The sequence below is a fragment of the Sapajus apella genome, unplaced genomic scaffold (assembly GCF_009761245.1).
Source record: "Sapajus apella isolate SASKATOON/1434 unplaced genomic scaffold, GSC_monkey_1.0 scaffold28, whole genome shotgun sequence".
Taxonomy (NCBI): Eukaryota; Metazoa; Chordata; class Mammalia; order Primates; family Cebidae; genus Sapajus; species Sapajus apella.
Window position 1 is genome coordinate 12,918,208 of NW_022436968.1, and position 16,806 is coordinate 12,935,013.

The 16,806-nt window shown below is 36.3% G+C and overlaps 1 protein-coding gene across 7 annotated transcripts in view; it reads left to right on the plus strand.

Annotated features, from left to right (window-relative positions):
• Window positions 1-7,245, plus strand: part of PDE1A (phosphodiesterase 1A) — a 404,046-nt gene extending 396,801 nt beyond the window's left edge. For 5 of the 7 annotated variants that reach the window (XM_032292753.1, XM_032292751.1, XM_032292752.1 and 2 more), the window contains 2 exons: window positions 196-313; window positions 4,287-7,245. In XM_032292753.1, coding sequence (XP_032148644.1) covers window positions 196-269 — 74 coding nt within the window. In that variant the 3' untranslated portion in view covers window positions 270-313; window positions 4,287-7,245. Of the gene's footprint in view, window positions 1-195; window positions 314-4,276 lie in introns of all 7 variants that reach the window. The other 2 variants (XM_032292749.1, XM_032292750.1) reach the window with 2 other exon arrangements.
• The last annotated feature ends 9,561 nt before the right edge of the window (window positions 7,246-16,806 follow it).

Here is a 16,806-nt window from a genome sequence, read left to right on the forward strand (position 1 = left end):
CACCAGAAGATAGCTTGTTATGCTCTGTAGATCCACAGGCTAAAGGAAAATGTTTGGTATCTTTGAAAAAATGTGCCACGAAATCCATTGTAAAATCCAGCCTTCAACATTTTACAAAGTGCCTCAGTCTCCTAACCTTATTAGTTTTTTCCAAAGCCTTTATTTTGTTTTGTTTTTGTTTCCTTATATTTTTAGGTGAATCTGATCTTCTTACGAACTCAGAAGACTTAGTAAATGCTGAAGAAAAACATGCTGAGACACATTCATAGGCCTGAAACACCTTAAAGACTTCTGTTATTTTAAACATGAGAGGTAATTTTATTTTATAGACAAGAAACTTAGCTTCTAAAATAAATGATTTGCATAATACCATTAGAGATGAAGTTATCTTATTTAAATGCCTTCCTGGACTTTTTAAAAAATCTCTATCATCAATCCTTTGAGACAAAATTTTAACAGGTAAACTTTAAATATTTACCTTTTCAAAGAGTACTTAATTTGTTAGTCAACAAAAAATGTATTTACTGGGACTGAAATTTTTATCCTTAAAAAAAAATGGCTGGGCGTGGTGGATCACACCTATAATCCTAGCACTTTGGGAGGCCAAAGTAGGCGGATCATGAGGTCAGGAGTTTGAGACCAGCCTGGCTAACATAATGAAACCCTGTCTCTACCAAAAATACAAAAACTTAGCTCGGCATGGTGGCAGGCACCTGTAATCCCAGCTACTTGGGAGGCTGACTCAGGAGAATCCCTTGAACCAGGGAGGTGGAGGTTGCAGTGAGCTGAGATCATGTCACTGCACTCCAGCCCAGGCGGCAGTGCGAGACTCTGTCTCAAATAATAATAATAATAATAATAATAATAATAAAGTTCATGGGGATATTTAATCCTCATTTCTTTTTCCACGTCATGTAGGAAATGTTTTAGACTGATTTCTTATTTTATTTCATGTAAAAATATGAATGTTTATACCCAGTAATTAAAACAGTGCAAGTATCTATCATGTTTGTTAAAATCTGTGCACATGTGCATCTGTGGTTCTCATTGTAAAAATTTAGCTTCTAGGGCTTGTTTTCAGCCTACCAAATTATTAACTCTGGGAGTGATGCCTTGAAAATTTGACTTTTTGATAAGCCAGTCTGTTGATATTTCTGTCCACTAAAATTGAGAACCCCTGTCATGAACTGCTAACAAATATGTAGGCAGTTAGGAGGAATGTGTATTTACAGTGAGGATGTCTTAATATCTACTAAAAAGAAAAAGATGTAAAGAACAAAACCCAAGAACAAAACACACTTGTTGGGGTGGTGTGTTGGAGGCAAGAGAAAATGCTGAGGGTGCATTTCAAACCTTAGAGATGTTATTAGTTCCACAGCTGTTACTTTAGATATGAAAGAGTTAAAATGTGATTCACTTTTAAAATAATTTCTTCCTCAATATTCTTGAGTTACAAAGACAGCTAGTTGTAAGACTGTCTTTTATTCGTAAGAATAGTTTCATTAATAGCAACAAAGTGTCAGGGACTGTGGTGAACATGTTGCATATATTATCTCGCTTAATCTTGTCAACAATTCCAGAGTTAGTGAGTGTGATCCCTATTTTGTTTATAAAGCTCGGGGAGAAATCAAGTTCAAAGTGACTGTTCAGCAATGAAAACCCCTCTCTATGTTTAACAATTATATTGTTTTATATACTACATCAGTTCCTCTCCCTACTGTCTATTCAAACTATAAATTTATTACCTCTAGAGCCCATGATCATTTCTTGTGTTCTCATGATACACAGCAAAGCCCCGGAAGTATATTTTAGGGAAAACTAATTTAGTGGAAGATTTATAGATGTTTTAAGTAACAGTGTTTCGTTGGCAAATGTATGTCTTTAGAAAACCAGGTAAAACAAAATTAAGCAAGATACTTTCCTACGGGTCATCTCCAAGCCAGTGTACGCCAGATATCATCAAAACAAAATTTTAGGATTAGCATTTTCCAGACATTTATGATAATGGATCTTGAATATTTATGAAAATTTTCAAAAAATTGTGTGTAGATAATAGATTACTAATACATTTGTAAAAATAACTGCTCATTGTATGAAAATACCTAAGGCAATTTATATGCATACATATATGTGTGTGTGTGTGTATCTGTAAGTAAGAAACTGATATTTCATCAGTAAAATGTTTTGATATGATTCACTTGGCAGTTAATGAAGTGTCTTTTTTCATTTTTCAACTAAAAAGACCCTAAAGCCAGAACAGTTTATGGCCCCCTCAAACTAAATATAATGTTTAAACCCTAGCGGACGGTTTGGCAATTTTTTTTTCTGTCAGGACCAATTAAATTATTCAGCTTTTTTCACAGTTTGAGAAAGCCCTGCCTTTGGTGCTCAGTCTTCCAGAAAATGTGGTCTTCAGTAGCACCTTATAAATTCTGTATGTTTACTAATTACATAACCTTAACAGAAGACTGCTACAACTGAGTTGATACAGTCCTGCAATATATGTTAAAGGAATTATCTCAATGTTAATTGGTGCAGAGTTTAATTGTTGGAACATCTTTACCCAAACTTCAGACAGAAATTCACATGCCTTCCAAAAACAAGTAGGTCCTTTAAATGAGGGAAGTGGGCAAGGTCTAAAAACAACAGGAGGAGTAACAATTGGCAACTATGACTCACGCGTGGTGCCTTGGAGACAACGGGCAGTGATCAGTCTTGGAAACAGAGAGGACACAGCATATCCAGCCTGAAGGCTACATTTGGCCACTCTTGGGCTCTGGCAGATCTTCACTCAAAGAATGAGGGCCCAGTGTTGCTAGCTGTTCCTAGTGGTTAAGAGAGGTTCTTAATGTAAACTCTTCCAATTTTTCCTGTTGGCTCGAAGTTTTTTGAAATGCTTTGTGGACAAGGAAAAAATATGTCTGAGGGTCAGATTTGGCTTGCAGGCTTCCTGTTGCAAATTCAGCATACCTTCTTTGTGAGTGATAGCTAATTATTTGCTGGCCACCATCAAAGAAAGTGTAGCTATTATGGTAGCCTGGCCACGTCTCTGAAAGCCATTGCCTGCTTTGTTCTCAATGTGTAGGTCCCACTGTGAGGCACTTTCCCAGAAAATATTGAGCTCTGATTAAGTCTGTGCCATATTGAAACTTTATAAATCAATGTGCAACACTACACTTAGAACAAAAAAAAAGCCCTTAAAATCTACTTTTCACATTGTTGTATAATTTCACCATCGTTTCTAAGACATTTTAGTCCATGAAAGTGTTTTGTTTTGTTTAAATTTTTTAATGTTTTTGTTTATTAAAGAAAATAAAATAGAATGGTTGGATATATAATGCCAGGCTGCTTTATTATTTAAAATGGCATATCATTTATCACATTATCTTTCTGGCATTTTAAAAGCAAGTCACTGTCAGACCTGTTACTCACTGGGAGGAAAGTGTTCCCTATCACGACCAATACCTGCTTTAACGTCGAGTGTACGATCTAACGAGAGACCAAAAATTGATGATTTGTGGGATGTATTTAGTCAGTAGAGTTGCCTTGACTTTCACACTGATTTAAAGTGTCTTTTGGAATGTCTGTAGACAGGGTTTATGTTCTTTAGTTCACTCTAGTCCCTGTGAGTCTAGTTGTCTTACACTCACACAGGCCAGGCCCACTTAACTCATTTACACTACCTGCCAGGCCTAAATGCCCATCTGATCTAGAGAACCAAAGTTTTTACTGGGATTGAACATACACATACATCCAAACACACATGCACACACCCAGAGCAGAAATAGGAAGAGAAATTCCAACTGATATAAAACCATATCTATTATATATGCTGAGAAAGCCCTTATTTTTGACGAGGTATATAAACTACAGTGTGAATTGCCACACAGTAATTGATACCTGTATGTGAGTAAATGATGACCTTCTTTCTATGTTTTCTTTTCTTTTTATTTGTTTATTTTTGAATTCACAAATAAAAATGGTGTGCAACATGTTTTTTTGAAATTGTAGAATGGCTAAATCAAGCTGATTAACATATGCATTACTTCACATGCTCATCTCTTTTTGTGGGGAGAACTTTTAAAATCTACTCTTTTAGCAGCTGTTTTCAGGAATATGATACATTGTTTCTAAAGTACTGTAACCACGTTTTACAGTAGACTTCCTGAACTGATTCCTTCTATATAAATGAAATTTTGTACTCTTTGACTAGCCTGCCCAGCCACTAGCCACTCCTTTTTCTCTGATGTACATTTTCATTTGGATTTTATTTCAGGACGATGAAAACAGCATGAAAACATCATAAAGTCTCAACCTTCCACAAAGCTATAGCTCCTGTTTCAACACAGAATTGGATTGGGCCATTTTAATTGAACCCTATACAAGGAATTAAGAAGAACATAAATTCTGAGCTAGTAACTCTGGCCAAATAAATACATTCAAGTTCTTATCAGAGTTTTTGGCCAGTGCTTCTGCCATTTTTTTCCCTCCGCAATTTGGCCTTCTTCAATCAAGCCAGAGAAATTTTTGAGACAAAAGTCGGACAGTTTTTAATTTTTCTTGCTCTGGACCCAGTCATAATGATTGTGCAATGCGTGTGCAGCAGATGAAATAATTTAAAATTTACTTCCTTGCACTGTCTTACAGAGTGCTATAACTATAATTTTTCAAGGTCTTAAATAAAAGGAAGCAAAAACAAAATTATGGAAAAAAAATCTTTTTGCAGTGATGGGGAATGGACTATTTAGATTGTCCTTCTTATTTCAAATGCATAGGAGCAAAATGACAGGTGTGACTGCCGAGGAGTTGGTTGAAATGCCAGAGCAATTCTACAATCCAACAATGGAGCATCAGAACCCCAGCTAGGTGACCTGAGGAACACTTCATGGTAAATTCTCATGCTAAGAAATAGCAGTGAAACCTTTCTCTGAACACTGTGGGCCAGCCTGTGTCCATCCCCGTGGTTTCAAAGCACGAATGCATAACGTCCATAGGTGTGGTTACAAGCAAGTCACATGCTATCTGCAGTTCATGATAGGACCATCAGCCATTGGTGGAGACAGACACTAGAATGGAAAATGAAATTTGCCTGTGGGGTGTTTATCCCATAAGGATGTAACAAAACATATTACCAGCCAAGAAATAAGAGACAAGAATGTGTATGTGTGTTCAAAAATGTCTATGAAAATGAAAGCCCACACTTTTCTGTACAGATAACATTATTTGACGTGACTTTTATATTTTACTACACAGAAACAAACTGCAGCCCTCAGAGGCCCTGCTTCCTTGTCGTGTTTTGCCTGAGCATGTGCAAAGTCTTTCCTTTGCTCAAAGCTGAAAAACTACCTTTATGTATTATTAGCTGACAACAAATCTCAAGCACAATTAGATGTGGTAACTTTTCACTGTACAAGCATTGCAATAATTGTGAGCTTCAGTGAATTTGTCTTTGTGAAAGGTAGAAATTGGATGGAAAGAATCAAGAGTAGCCATCAATTAAATCGTGCAAAGGAGGATCCATCCATCCTAACAAGTTTTCTGCTGCACCTGCTTCATTCCTGGGTTCCACAATGCTAAGCAATATTTTAGAAAAGGATACATTCAGAAGCTTTTAAGCCTAAGTGGTGAGATTTTATAACTCATAACTTAGATCTCTCTTAATGTGTAAGCCATATTCTATATGCATATTTAGTATGCATCATTCATTGTAATTTAAGATATATTTGGGTATAGGCTGTATAAAATGCTTTTAATTGTTCTGTGAATAGATCCTTAGCTTTAGTTTCACCAAAATCTCATGCAAAACACAGCTAAATAATTGAATTGTATCATAGACATTACAATGTAATTGATATTTTAAACGTAAGCAGTAAGATTGATCTATAATAACGTGCTGGGGGAAAACATTTATAGATATGTACATCATGGTGACTTATTATCCTTTCAAATGGACTTTTTATTTCTATTTATGGAAAGACTGTAACTGCTGCTTTGAATGTCTTTTTAAAACAAGGCATTAACCAGCTAGAAAATATTGTGCATTTAATAGAATCTATCTGGAGGGTCTAATTACTATTGTTCCTATTTGAGCCAGTTGTCTTTCAGTAAAGCTATAGAATCTCTCAAAGAAGGAGTAAATATAAATGCTACTTCTCAAATGTCATAGGAAGCATATCCACTTTGTTTCTATTAATATTTTAATATCTATAAGACCTTATTACTAAAATAATAGAATATAAAGAATTCATCAATTTATGTACTTGGGATTTAACCTAATTTTCCAGGTTTTGCTACTTATAAAGCACTGTGACCAAATTTCCAGAAAGAGTGCAGAACAAAAACAGTTTCACTCCTTCAGAAGAATTGTCACACTGCTGCTGTACTTACTTTCCTAATCTCTATCTGCTACACTCCCTCCTCTTTCTTTTTCTTTTAAGCTTTCATATTTCTTCCTTCCCTTGTTATCCTCTCTGTAAGACAGCTACTACTTAGCACTAATTAATAGAAAGTCAGAGTGGAGGTCATCTGTGCCTGTCCCTTCTGCAAACATTAATATTGAGCCCATCTGAAGAGAGGGATTGATGAGTTAGGCTGCTGCACCTTGAATGTCCTGCTTTGCATTTTAAACCTCAACTCCCCAACATATGTATTCTGCAAGTTTATATGCCTTTTCATTTAACCAAAACCTCTTTTATTTAATTTTTAACATGACAACCTACAATTCTTGTGTTTTTATTATGGTGTATTTCTCTGTTTTTCTTATTACATGTGATTGCTAAATAAATCATATTTGAGGGAAAACCTTGTGAAACATTTGGTGTTTTATGTAATTTAATTTAGTGGGGCATTGAAAAGTTGGAGAAATTGGGTAAAACCTAAAGGAGACCAACTTAAAAATTGATATGAGTTTTGTGAGAAAGTGCTTTTTGCTCTATTGAAGAAATACTTATTGATTTACTTATTATTATACCTGCTATTCTTAAGCTCCTGGCTGGAAGCATGGTGCATATATGAATATGGAAACCCTTCCTCTAGAAATTTCAAGTCTCATAAAGGAGAAAATCTACACAGACTATAATTTATACATAATAACTAGGACACCACATAAAAAAGTAACCAGTTGCAAATAAAATGCACCAATGGATATATGAGGAGGTAAAAAACTGCTTCTGTCTTCAGAGCTTTATAGACTAAGTGGTGCATCAGTTGGCATTTAATAAATAAAACAAAAGCTTACAAACATTGCCTATTTTCCATGTGCGGCCTCCATGTAAATGCTTAACAATATTATCTCAAATCCTGACAATAAGGTATTGTTATGAACAAAGGAAACCAAGTCTCACAGGATAAGCTTTGTCCAAGGCCATGCAGGTCTCCGCTGGCAGACTCCACACTGGATTTAGTTCTAGGTTTCTCCAGCACCTTGTTTTCTTTCTACAACATCCACGTGGGGCTGGGCAGAGCACATCAGAAGAAAAAGCTCTGTGAAGAAGAGCAATGAGAATAAGGCAACACCAGAGAATAATAAAGAAGCAGAGTGTTGAGTCAAGATGAAGAACTAGTGAGTCTCAATTAATTGAATTAAGAGTAATTGGCATGGTATGTGTTAGCCCTTAAGCTGTGTCTCTATGAGGCCAATGAGTTCTGGAAGAAGGTGGAAAAACTTAACTGGTTATCAAACACATGAAACTTAGTGGAATTTTTTACTTTGAGTATGAGTACATGATAAATTTCCATCTAATATCAAAAAGGTTTCAAATGCTATATTTCAAATATAAAAGTTCATTTTTACATTTAGAAATATAATTTAGATATAAAACATGTATTTCCTTTGGAAGCTATAATATATTAGCCTTCTGTTCTCTGTTTAATTGCTTTTCTAAATATGGCAAAGCTTATCTGCCATTTAGGACAAGTCCTAGACAATAAAGACAACGTATATTTTAAAGTCAAAAGAACAAACACCTAATAATATCCTGCATTATTACATTCTTAATTCTTTGAAGGTACTGTCAATATTTAAGATACGGTTTCTATATATGGGCCAACATTATGTTTAAAGCTCTAGTTGAGTCTTTTTATTCCTTAATCATATTAATTAATTTCTAGATAATTTGCTTAACATGTATGAAGGTTGGAGAGCTTCCTTTGCATCTCCAGTTGATATATTTTTATCTCTAACAATTAAAGAGTATAGTTACGTAGTTTTAGTTTATTGTAGTCATACTAGTGCATGATATTATCTTACATTATCTCTTTTACTTTCTACGACTACTCTGTAAGGCATTATCATTCCTTATTATAGGTAAGGAAGTGTGGCAGAGGAAGATAAAATAATTGGTGTAAGGTCAGGCAACTAGTAAGTGGAGGAACCCAGATTTGAAGTCTGAGGGAGTCTGACTCAAAACCACTAGGCTAGGTTGCCTCTGGCCACTGGAGTGGTCCGGCACGCATCACGTCCTGCGCTGCACAAGAGTTCAAGGACCTAAGAGGGAACGGCGGGGGATAAAGAAGGACACAGACGCAGACATAGAAACAGAAAGCTGGGTGGTCCAGGTGGTCCAGGAGGTGAGGATGTCAGTCTCTCTGACCTCGACCTAAGTGTACTTTATTTTATATGTTCACAAAACACATAGCAGAGGGAGGGTGCAGTTACTTAGAACAGCCCGTGGTTATTATTCTCATACTTCAGTTAATATACTTCAGCTAAAAACTATCTTGCAGCAAGGTCAGTGAAAGCTGGTTATCTCTCTAGGCCTATCTGTTCTCGCCGAGAAACACATACTTCTACTGTGGTTTCACTTCCCTGAAGTTCAACGAAAGTTCACAGCAGCCTTGCTGCTGATCCCCCCGGAGCGAGTATGCTACTCCGGCTCCCTACAGAGTAGGATCTGTCATTTTTTTTCTATTTATGATATTCATTGCCATCCCTTTTTACTCTTTGTTCCATTTTGCAGGCTCTCGTCCCTAAAAACTACCACATTGAGAGGGAAGAATATTCAGTGTCCCATAGCAGGACTGTGTGTGCTTTGGTGACGAATTTAACCATATATTACTGTAGACAAGGTGTCCGATTTTTGTGAATGGGAGGAACCATTTTCCATGCTTAATATATGACTTTAAAATGTGCTTTTCAAGTAACCACTGGTGCTCACTCTCCACTCTTGCTACTCCAAATGTGGTCCACACCTGTGAACTTCTTAAAAATTATCTCAGGTTTCATATTAAACTGGAATTGGCATTTTGCAAAGATAACTTGGTGATTACTATACAAATCACTGTTCTAGACAGTAATTACATAATATGGAGAAAATTCTAAGTACCTACTAAGCACTTTAATACAAGGTTTTCTTCACGGTAGAGGTTCTTAATAAGTGCCTTTTGATTCCTGTACCCTTTCTCAGATCTATCAGAAAACATCATGGGACAAAAGCCAAAGGTTCAGGCTCTTTTGTCTTTTAATGAGGTGTATATATCTGTATTGATGAAATGTAGTTCCTTACATGAATAATTAGAGGAGGACTTGGAAGAAAGACATTAGGCTTGGAAAAAAGACATTAAATGTGTGAGCATGACCATTTGGCTTTTAGAGCAAAAAAAAATCTTTGAAAGCAAAATGCTTTATAAGAGGCATTAACATAGTTGGTTGATCCTGTTTTCATCGGCCTATAAAATATTGTAATTGAATCATGTCGTGTACAAAAGCCAACTTTACCTTACACAAGTGATAAATACATAACTGTTAACCTAAAAACATAGTTTGATGTGTTTCATTCTTATCTGCCAGCATTTTTTAAACCTTAAAATACAGAAAAATTTTTGGAGAATATACTTGAAATGTATTGGGTAGGATAAGGGAGAGGACATTAAACATTAGAGCTAATTGTCAAGCCTAGGGTGGAAGGAAAAGAGTTTGTGTTCACTTGGAAGTAGCCAGCCATCTGAGTTCAGAAACAAAATATACAAGGAAAAAAAAGAGAAAACAGGGAGCTGAGATTGGTTTATAGAAGAAAAGGGAGCTAAGTGTATTTTCACAGCGACATAAGCCCAGAGAATGTGGAGGATGGGTAGCTGGGAGGCCTCATTCCATCTGAGACTGTGCGGTGATGCAGAGAGTGAGAAAAAGATTCGTATTAGGCAATAGGAATGAGGGAGAACTGAAAGGACAGAAAGACGGGCAGTGTGTGAGATAGCATTTGTTCTTTGGTTTACCAAAGAAGCATTGGCTTTGGGCAACTGAATTTGGTTGGGCAAACTTTTCTGCATATGATACAACTTTCTGTTTTTCTGAGTCCTGTATTCACATCCCATCATAAGCCAACCAGCAGTGTAATCGCTTCTTGTGTGGTGTCTATTTTTCTGTTTAGGATTGGCACGTTGAAAAGGCTGAAGTGAAGCATGCATGGGATTCTCAGGAGCCTCCCCTGACCTGAAGGACTTTTAAATTACTCTAACTGAATATAAAACTCACAACATTCAGCTTTCCTCTAGGCAAAGCCAGGCTCAGAAAGCCCTACTAATGTGGCAATGTCACACCTTCAGGTGTTTTGTGCTTTTAGAGCACAGAGTTAGACATGCACCAACCTATTCAGAAGTCAGATGCTCCAAAGGTAATGGGAACTAAGCCTGTGAGGAGGTACAAAACTGAGGGGCTGTGGTATTAATCCATGAGCTGTAATTTTCAATTTTAATATAACAGAGAGACCAAAGACATGTTTAATAAATTTCTGGAAGGTAAATAGTAATAGCCACTAAATAATATTAAATCTTGAAATATACAGCTGAGGTATACACACACATATACACACACACAAACACACACATACACACACACACATATGAAATGTCCTGATCTCATATCATATGGAAGAAAAAATTGATATTATGATGATCTGTAGTGAGTGACAGTTTATATGAAGAACAAGAATCTATTTTTTTCCAAGTCAAACCTTTTTCCTATAGATATGATCCTATAAATTATCTTTTAGAGAGTATATAAAGAACCCCTACTCCCCCCAACCCACAAAAAAAAAAAAAAAAAAGCTTTTTTCAAAATCCTTGACTTTGGATGTTGATGGAATATTTGACTTTTCCCACAGCTTCATTGGAATTCCATCTTACCATTTCTAAATTACTGTATAAACATAGATGTAAAATATGTTCTTTTTTATGTACTCATCCTAAAATGAGTAAGGTATTAAACTGCACTAGAGTTCATTATCAAAAATTGATTTTCTGATGAATAATATCATACATGTATATGAACAAGTGAAGATAAAAATGTCTATTTAGAATTAAGAATATTCCTGTGCATCAAGTATGAATTAATTTTACCTTAGTATGTGTATGTGTTTGTGTGTATGAGTGTGTGTTTGGGCATATAAAACTTGATGGTTTCAGATGAAATATTAAATTCAAGGATTCAAGTTTCCAAACTCCTTGTTTTCTAACTCCTGCTCCATTCATTAAAATCACAATTTTCCCACTGAGAAACAGAAGAAAATGACAGCTACAGCACATTTTAAATAATTTTAATGATATTTGTCTCAGATTACAAAACCAGTATGCATTTAATCCCTTATTTTTAAACAAGCTCCGTTTTTTTGTTTGTTTTTTTGTTTTTTTTTTGTTACAGATAACATCTACATAGCATTCTTCACTTAGTCTGCAAAGTAGACTAGGCATTCCGTAGGGTCAGGGGTGTAGTTTTGTTGCCTTGTTTTGTCTAGCCTAACACAGCGTGCATACAGCATAGCCTAACTGTTTTGGACAGAATGTGTTAAGTTGACTTCAGCTACATATTTCTGAAGCGTTTTGGGGTTTCCCTTTTAAAATTGTTGTGAGAATTAAGCATATTGATAGAGATAAGGAACTTAGAGCTTATTGACTCATGTACTAAGTGAATGTTAGCTATTATTTTTTCATTTATGTCAGCATTTGTTCCTGACTATGTGATGCAAATATATTAGGCTGGTGCAAAATTAATTCCAGTTTTTATATATGAACACATAATTGCTAAAATTCATTGAGTGCATACATAAGTCTGCTAAGTTCTAAGTTTCTTGTCTCTACCAACTTAATTCTCACAGCAACCCTAAGAGATAAATATTACTGTTATATCCATTTTATAAAGAAGAGGCCTGAGACAAAGACAGGAGAATCAATGTGTTCAAGGTCTTCCATCCTAGAAGATGCAGGATTCTGATTTCAGAGTTCATGTCCTCAGCACTGTTTTACTCTTTCAAAACTAAACCAAACCCCAAGAGATTGCTGAACTTGACAGAATCTATGATATCTTCAACTGTTGAGAACCTTGCCGTGGCATTGTGGTTGGGTCAATTTAAAGTTAAAGCATATCATTTCTATGAGGATTACAGACTCATGTCTTCTTTCCATTCAAAGAGTATTGCATTAAGTCTTTACCACTTTACCTGTGTTGAACATCTGGCTTCTCTTTCCAGCTCCTTTTACTTTGTCTTTTCTGCATACTGTTACTATGTTAAATCTCCCTAATGAGTTCTCTGGACATTTTCCTCCTCTTCCTAAAAACAATTTCTCCTTGTCTACATCAGAGGTCAGCAAACTTTCTGTAAAGGGTCAGTCAGTAAATATTTTAGGCTTTGCAGGCCACATACCATTAAACCACCCCTCGTCCTGCTGCTCCTCCTCCCTCTCTTCTCCTTTCCTTTCTCCTCCTCCTCCTTCATCATTTTCTTCTCCTCCTCCTCTTTCTGTTTCTTCCAATCCTTTTCCTTTATCTTCCTTTTCTCTTTTACAATCCTTTAAAAATGTAAACCATTCTTAGCTGGTGGGGAGAGAGCATGCAAAAACAGGTTACGTGGCAAATTTGTCCACAGGCCTACTCTGCACAACACTACTATTTCAGCACAAAGAACTCGGTGCCCTAGGAATAAGAATGAGGCTGCTTGTGCAAGTGACAGTCATCCCAAGAGCTCCAGCTTCCCCAGGTCCTGCTAGCCACCCGGAGGACTGCAAAGGTCACTATCTATCTCCAGCACACCTGCCACTCATTGTCAGCACACACATCCATTTGGAAAGCCTGGCTACAGCACTGGTTATCAGCCCTTACCATGCATCAGCACGGCCTGGATCGTTTGTTAAGCTACAGAAGTCTAAGTCCCATTCCCCAGAGATTCTGATTCAGTAGGTCTGGGATGGGGTCTGAAGCAAAGCTAATGCTAGTAAACTGGGGATCTCACTTTGAGAGCCACTGGACTGCGGGTAAATCTTAAACTCCTTAGTATAATGTTCAAAGCCCCTCACAGCCTAACCCAGCCCATCTTCAGTCATAGCCTTCATTACAGTATTCACTGTTCCTGAGTGCCTTTGCACTGAGTGCCTCTGCTGACTGAGTCTTGCTGCTTCATTCGCCATCTTTACCTGTCCCCATCCCTCATTCCTCTAAGGATGTATGCATTTGCCCTCTCTCTCACAAAGCCTCTTGTCATTCCTCTCCAGAACTCCGTCTACTCTTTGGATGAACACTGATCTGCTATTCCTCTGTGTGAGAGAATTGTAGCCCTCTTTCATACACTTGCTGCTAGATTTTACACATAGTAAGTGTTTAGTAAATATTTATTGAATAAATGAATGAAGACAGGAAGGAAAAGTGTATTATTATTTGTCCTCCTTGGTATATGAGTGAGTCAGTCCTTTTCAGATAATATCTCCAGTTAACTCAGTCAAAATAAAACCCGTTTTTCAAGCACTTTAGATATGTAGAATCCTAAAAGCCATTTATTTTTTTTTCACAGAGCAGAAAAATGGGGAGTGCATTAATCCTTAATAGCATACTAAAAGCAAATCTGAATTATGTGAGAGAAACAATAAGATTTCTTCATGTCTCTCTTGTCTCTATGATGGGGAGATGGGTATGCTGGTGTAGAGTTATATTCATAACAGCAAATCCCAAACTTTGTGAAGGAGAAAAGCTCACATATCCTAGGTGATTTCCTATAGCCTTGACAATAAATAGTGGGAACCATATAGGATTTAGAACAATAGTGACTCTTAGTCATTGGTTGTTGGTAGCTGCTAACCCTAATATTTCCTAATCTGAAGACATTTCTTAACCATTAATACTTTGATAGAATGGTAAAATAAATAACAAAGAATATTTAAAAGATCCAGACAGTACCTGACACATTGTTGGCCTTGATGAAGAGAAATTAATATTATTTTTTATTTATCCAGATACCATTAAATTTGTTACATTTTAGGCGGAAGATCTAAGGCAAGAAATATCTCACCCAAGATATCTTATGAAATTTGGCCTTCTGTTCAATTTTGGACTTACTTTGTCATTTACCAGTGCTGTGTTCTTGGACAAGCCTAAATTTTTTCATCTATAAAATGGAAATAGTAAGAGTGCTTATGTAATAGGTACTTTTGGAATGACTAAATGAATAAGGTGCTGAGAATATCATCAGACACATAGAAAAACAGAAATAATATGAGCTATACAAATAACCTACCTAGAGCTTCATCCTTTTCTTTTAAAATTAGTTGATATTTACAGTTTCAAGAGCATAGCATGGCTTTAACTTTAGCAGCAATATCTTAAAAGTCCACATGATGGAGAAGTTGCTCCACGCAGAGTAGACCAGCCATTCCATAGCAGAGATCATATTATCATTAATTTACCACTCATGTCCTTGCTTGAGAGGAAAGGCAAAATTATACATATAGATTAGATACAAAAAGATATAAATTTATAGATTTGTATATATGTGTAGGTAGATATGTTGATTTGCTCATTGGTTGCTATCTCATGTAGAGACTCTATTTGGGGAACAATTTTAACACAAATATTAGAGAGAAAAATATCAACATAAAGACAAAATAACACTAACCTTTAGATTTCATAGATGGCTTGTTAAATAAAAAAATATCATCAGACATCCAGGTGCACTGAGAAGCAACAATAGCAGTTTCTCAAAGAGGGAAACTATGTACACACACACACACACACACACACACACACACACAGAGCAGCAATCTCCCCAGATTTCACAGACTCTTCATTAGCAAAACAAGCTTTCTGAAGAGGAAATGAAAAAGGAGAGGACTTTTCATAACGTAGAAACTATCCATGTGAGAGGAACAGACGCATTTAACAAGCACAGTAAGTCAGATACAATCTAAAAGTCGAGTGAGTCAACATTGAAATCATCATCAAACCTTTCCTCAGAGAGAAATGGGGGCAAAAGGAAAACAGCCATGGTGCAAAAGATGCATTCATGCGGCAATGACTTAGCAGTAGTGGACAGGAAGCTGCTAAGAACAAGTTGTGTGGCCAGAGAGGAAGAGGGAAGGAGCTGACCTTGAGCCTCCTCAGGTCCTCTCCCTCTAACCATCTTTCTCTTTTCACCCGAGGCGCCCCTTGTGAGAACGTCCTCACCTCTGTTCCTTTCTCCTCTTTACTCTGGATGGCCCCTTCCATTCTCACCTGGCTTCTCCTTAACAGAAGAGAATATGAAAATTGTAACTGTGGGAGGTATAAGTGTCTTTTGTTTTTGTTTTTTATTTTATTTTTTGAGATGGAGCCTGGCTCTGTCACCCAGCCTGGAGTGCAGTGGTACAATCTCAGCTCACTGTTAACTTCTGCCTCCCTGGTTCAAGCCATTCTCCTGACTCAGCCTCCAGAGTAGCTGGGACTACAGGCAAGTGCCACCTTGCCTGGCTAAATTTTGTGGTTTTGGTAGAGGTGGGGTTTCACCATGTTGGCCAGGCTTGTTTCTTAACTCCTGACCTTAGTTGATCCACCAGCCTTGGCCTCCCGAAGTGCTGGGATTACAGGCATGAGCCACTGCACTTGGCCCTTTAGTAAAGTTTTAATTCTTTGTGCTTAATTTAATAGAAATCAGGTTAAATTTCTTCTCTATCTTTCTTTTTAAAACCTTCTTTTTTATTTCAGTATAGCAAAAGATTTTTTGTATATACATATATACATATTTAGTGTACATTATATATATATGTGTATATACATATTTTACATACACATATATGTGTATATAGAGATATATACAAACACATATATAAATTATAGACACACACACACACACACACACACACACACACACATACACACACACATTGGTCAATAGAAAAAAATTTTAACCGCATATTGCACAATGAAAGAAAACAAGGAGATTAATTTTGGCAACTATATTTTCCCCGAAATATTGCATTAAATTATCTCATACAGATATAGTTTTGGGTGTTTATAATGATAATGTATTATTTTTAACACTGTTTTGCCAGTACTAAAAAAAAAATTACTTTAAAAATCTTATTTAGTTACCAACAAGTTCCAATTAACTCCTTCCTATATATTCCATTTATTCTGACAATGAAAATGTGTAGCTCAACCTTGCTATCATATGCAAGTCCAGGATTTAGTAGTATAACTCCTATCTTACAATTGACCTTCATGTCATTTTAATTTTTAGACTATTGGGTGTTCTCAAAAGCAAATAAATGACCAATGTAATATTTAAAGCACTTGAAAATGTAACAAACAAGTGACAAACTATGTATGTCTCATTAGGGCAGGAAAACACATCCACAGAATATATGCTGCAGGAGAAATGTAACAGGAAACTCACTCATCTACTGCTAGGCCTTGAAAAATGTTGGCTTCTGTAAACAATACAGAAAGAAAATACATTCTTCTCTAATTACGAAAGAAATTTTCAACCATCTACAAACTTTTTTTAAAGTTCTTGTTGTTCCCTTCCTTTGCTTCATATAAAGCCACATTGTACCTTTAATACTTTTGAGAAT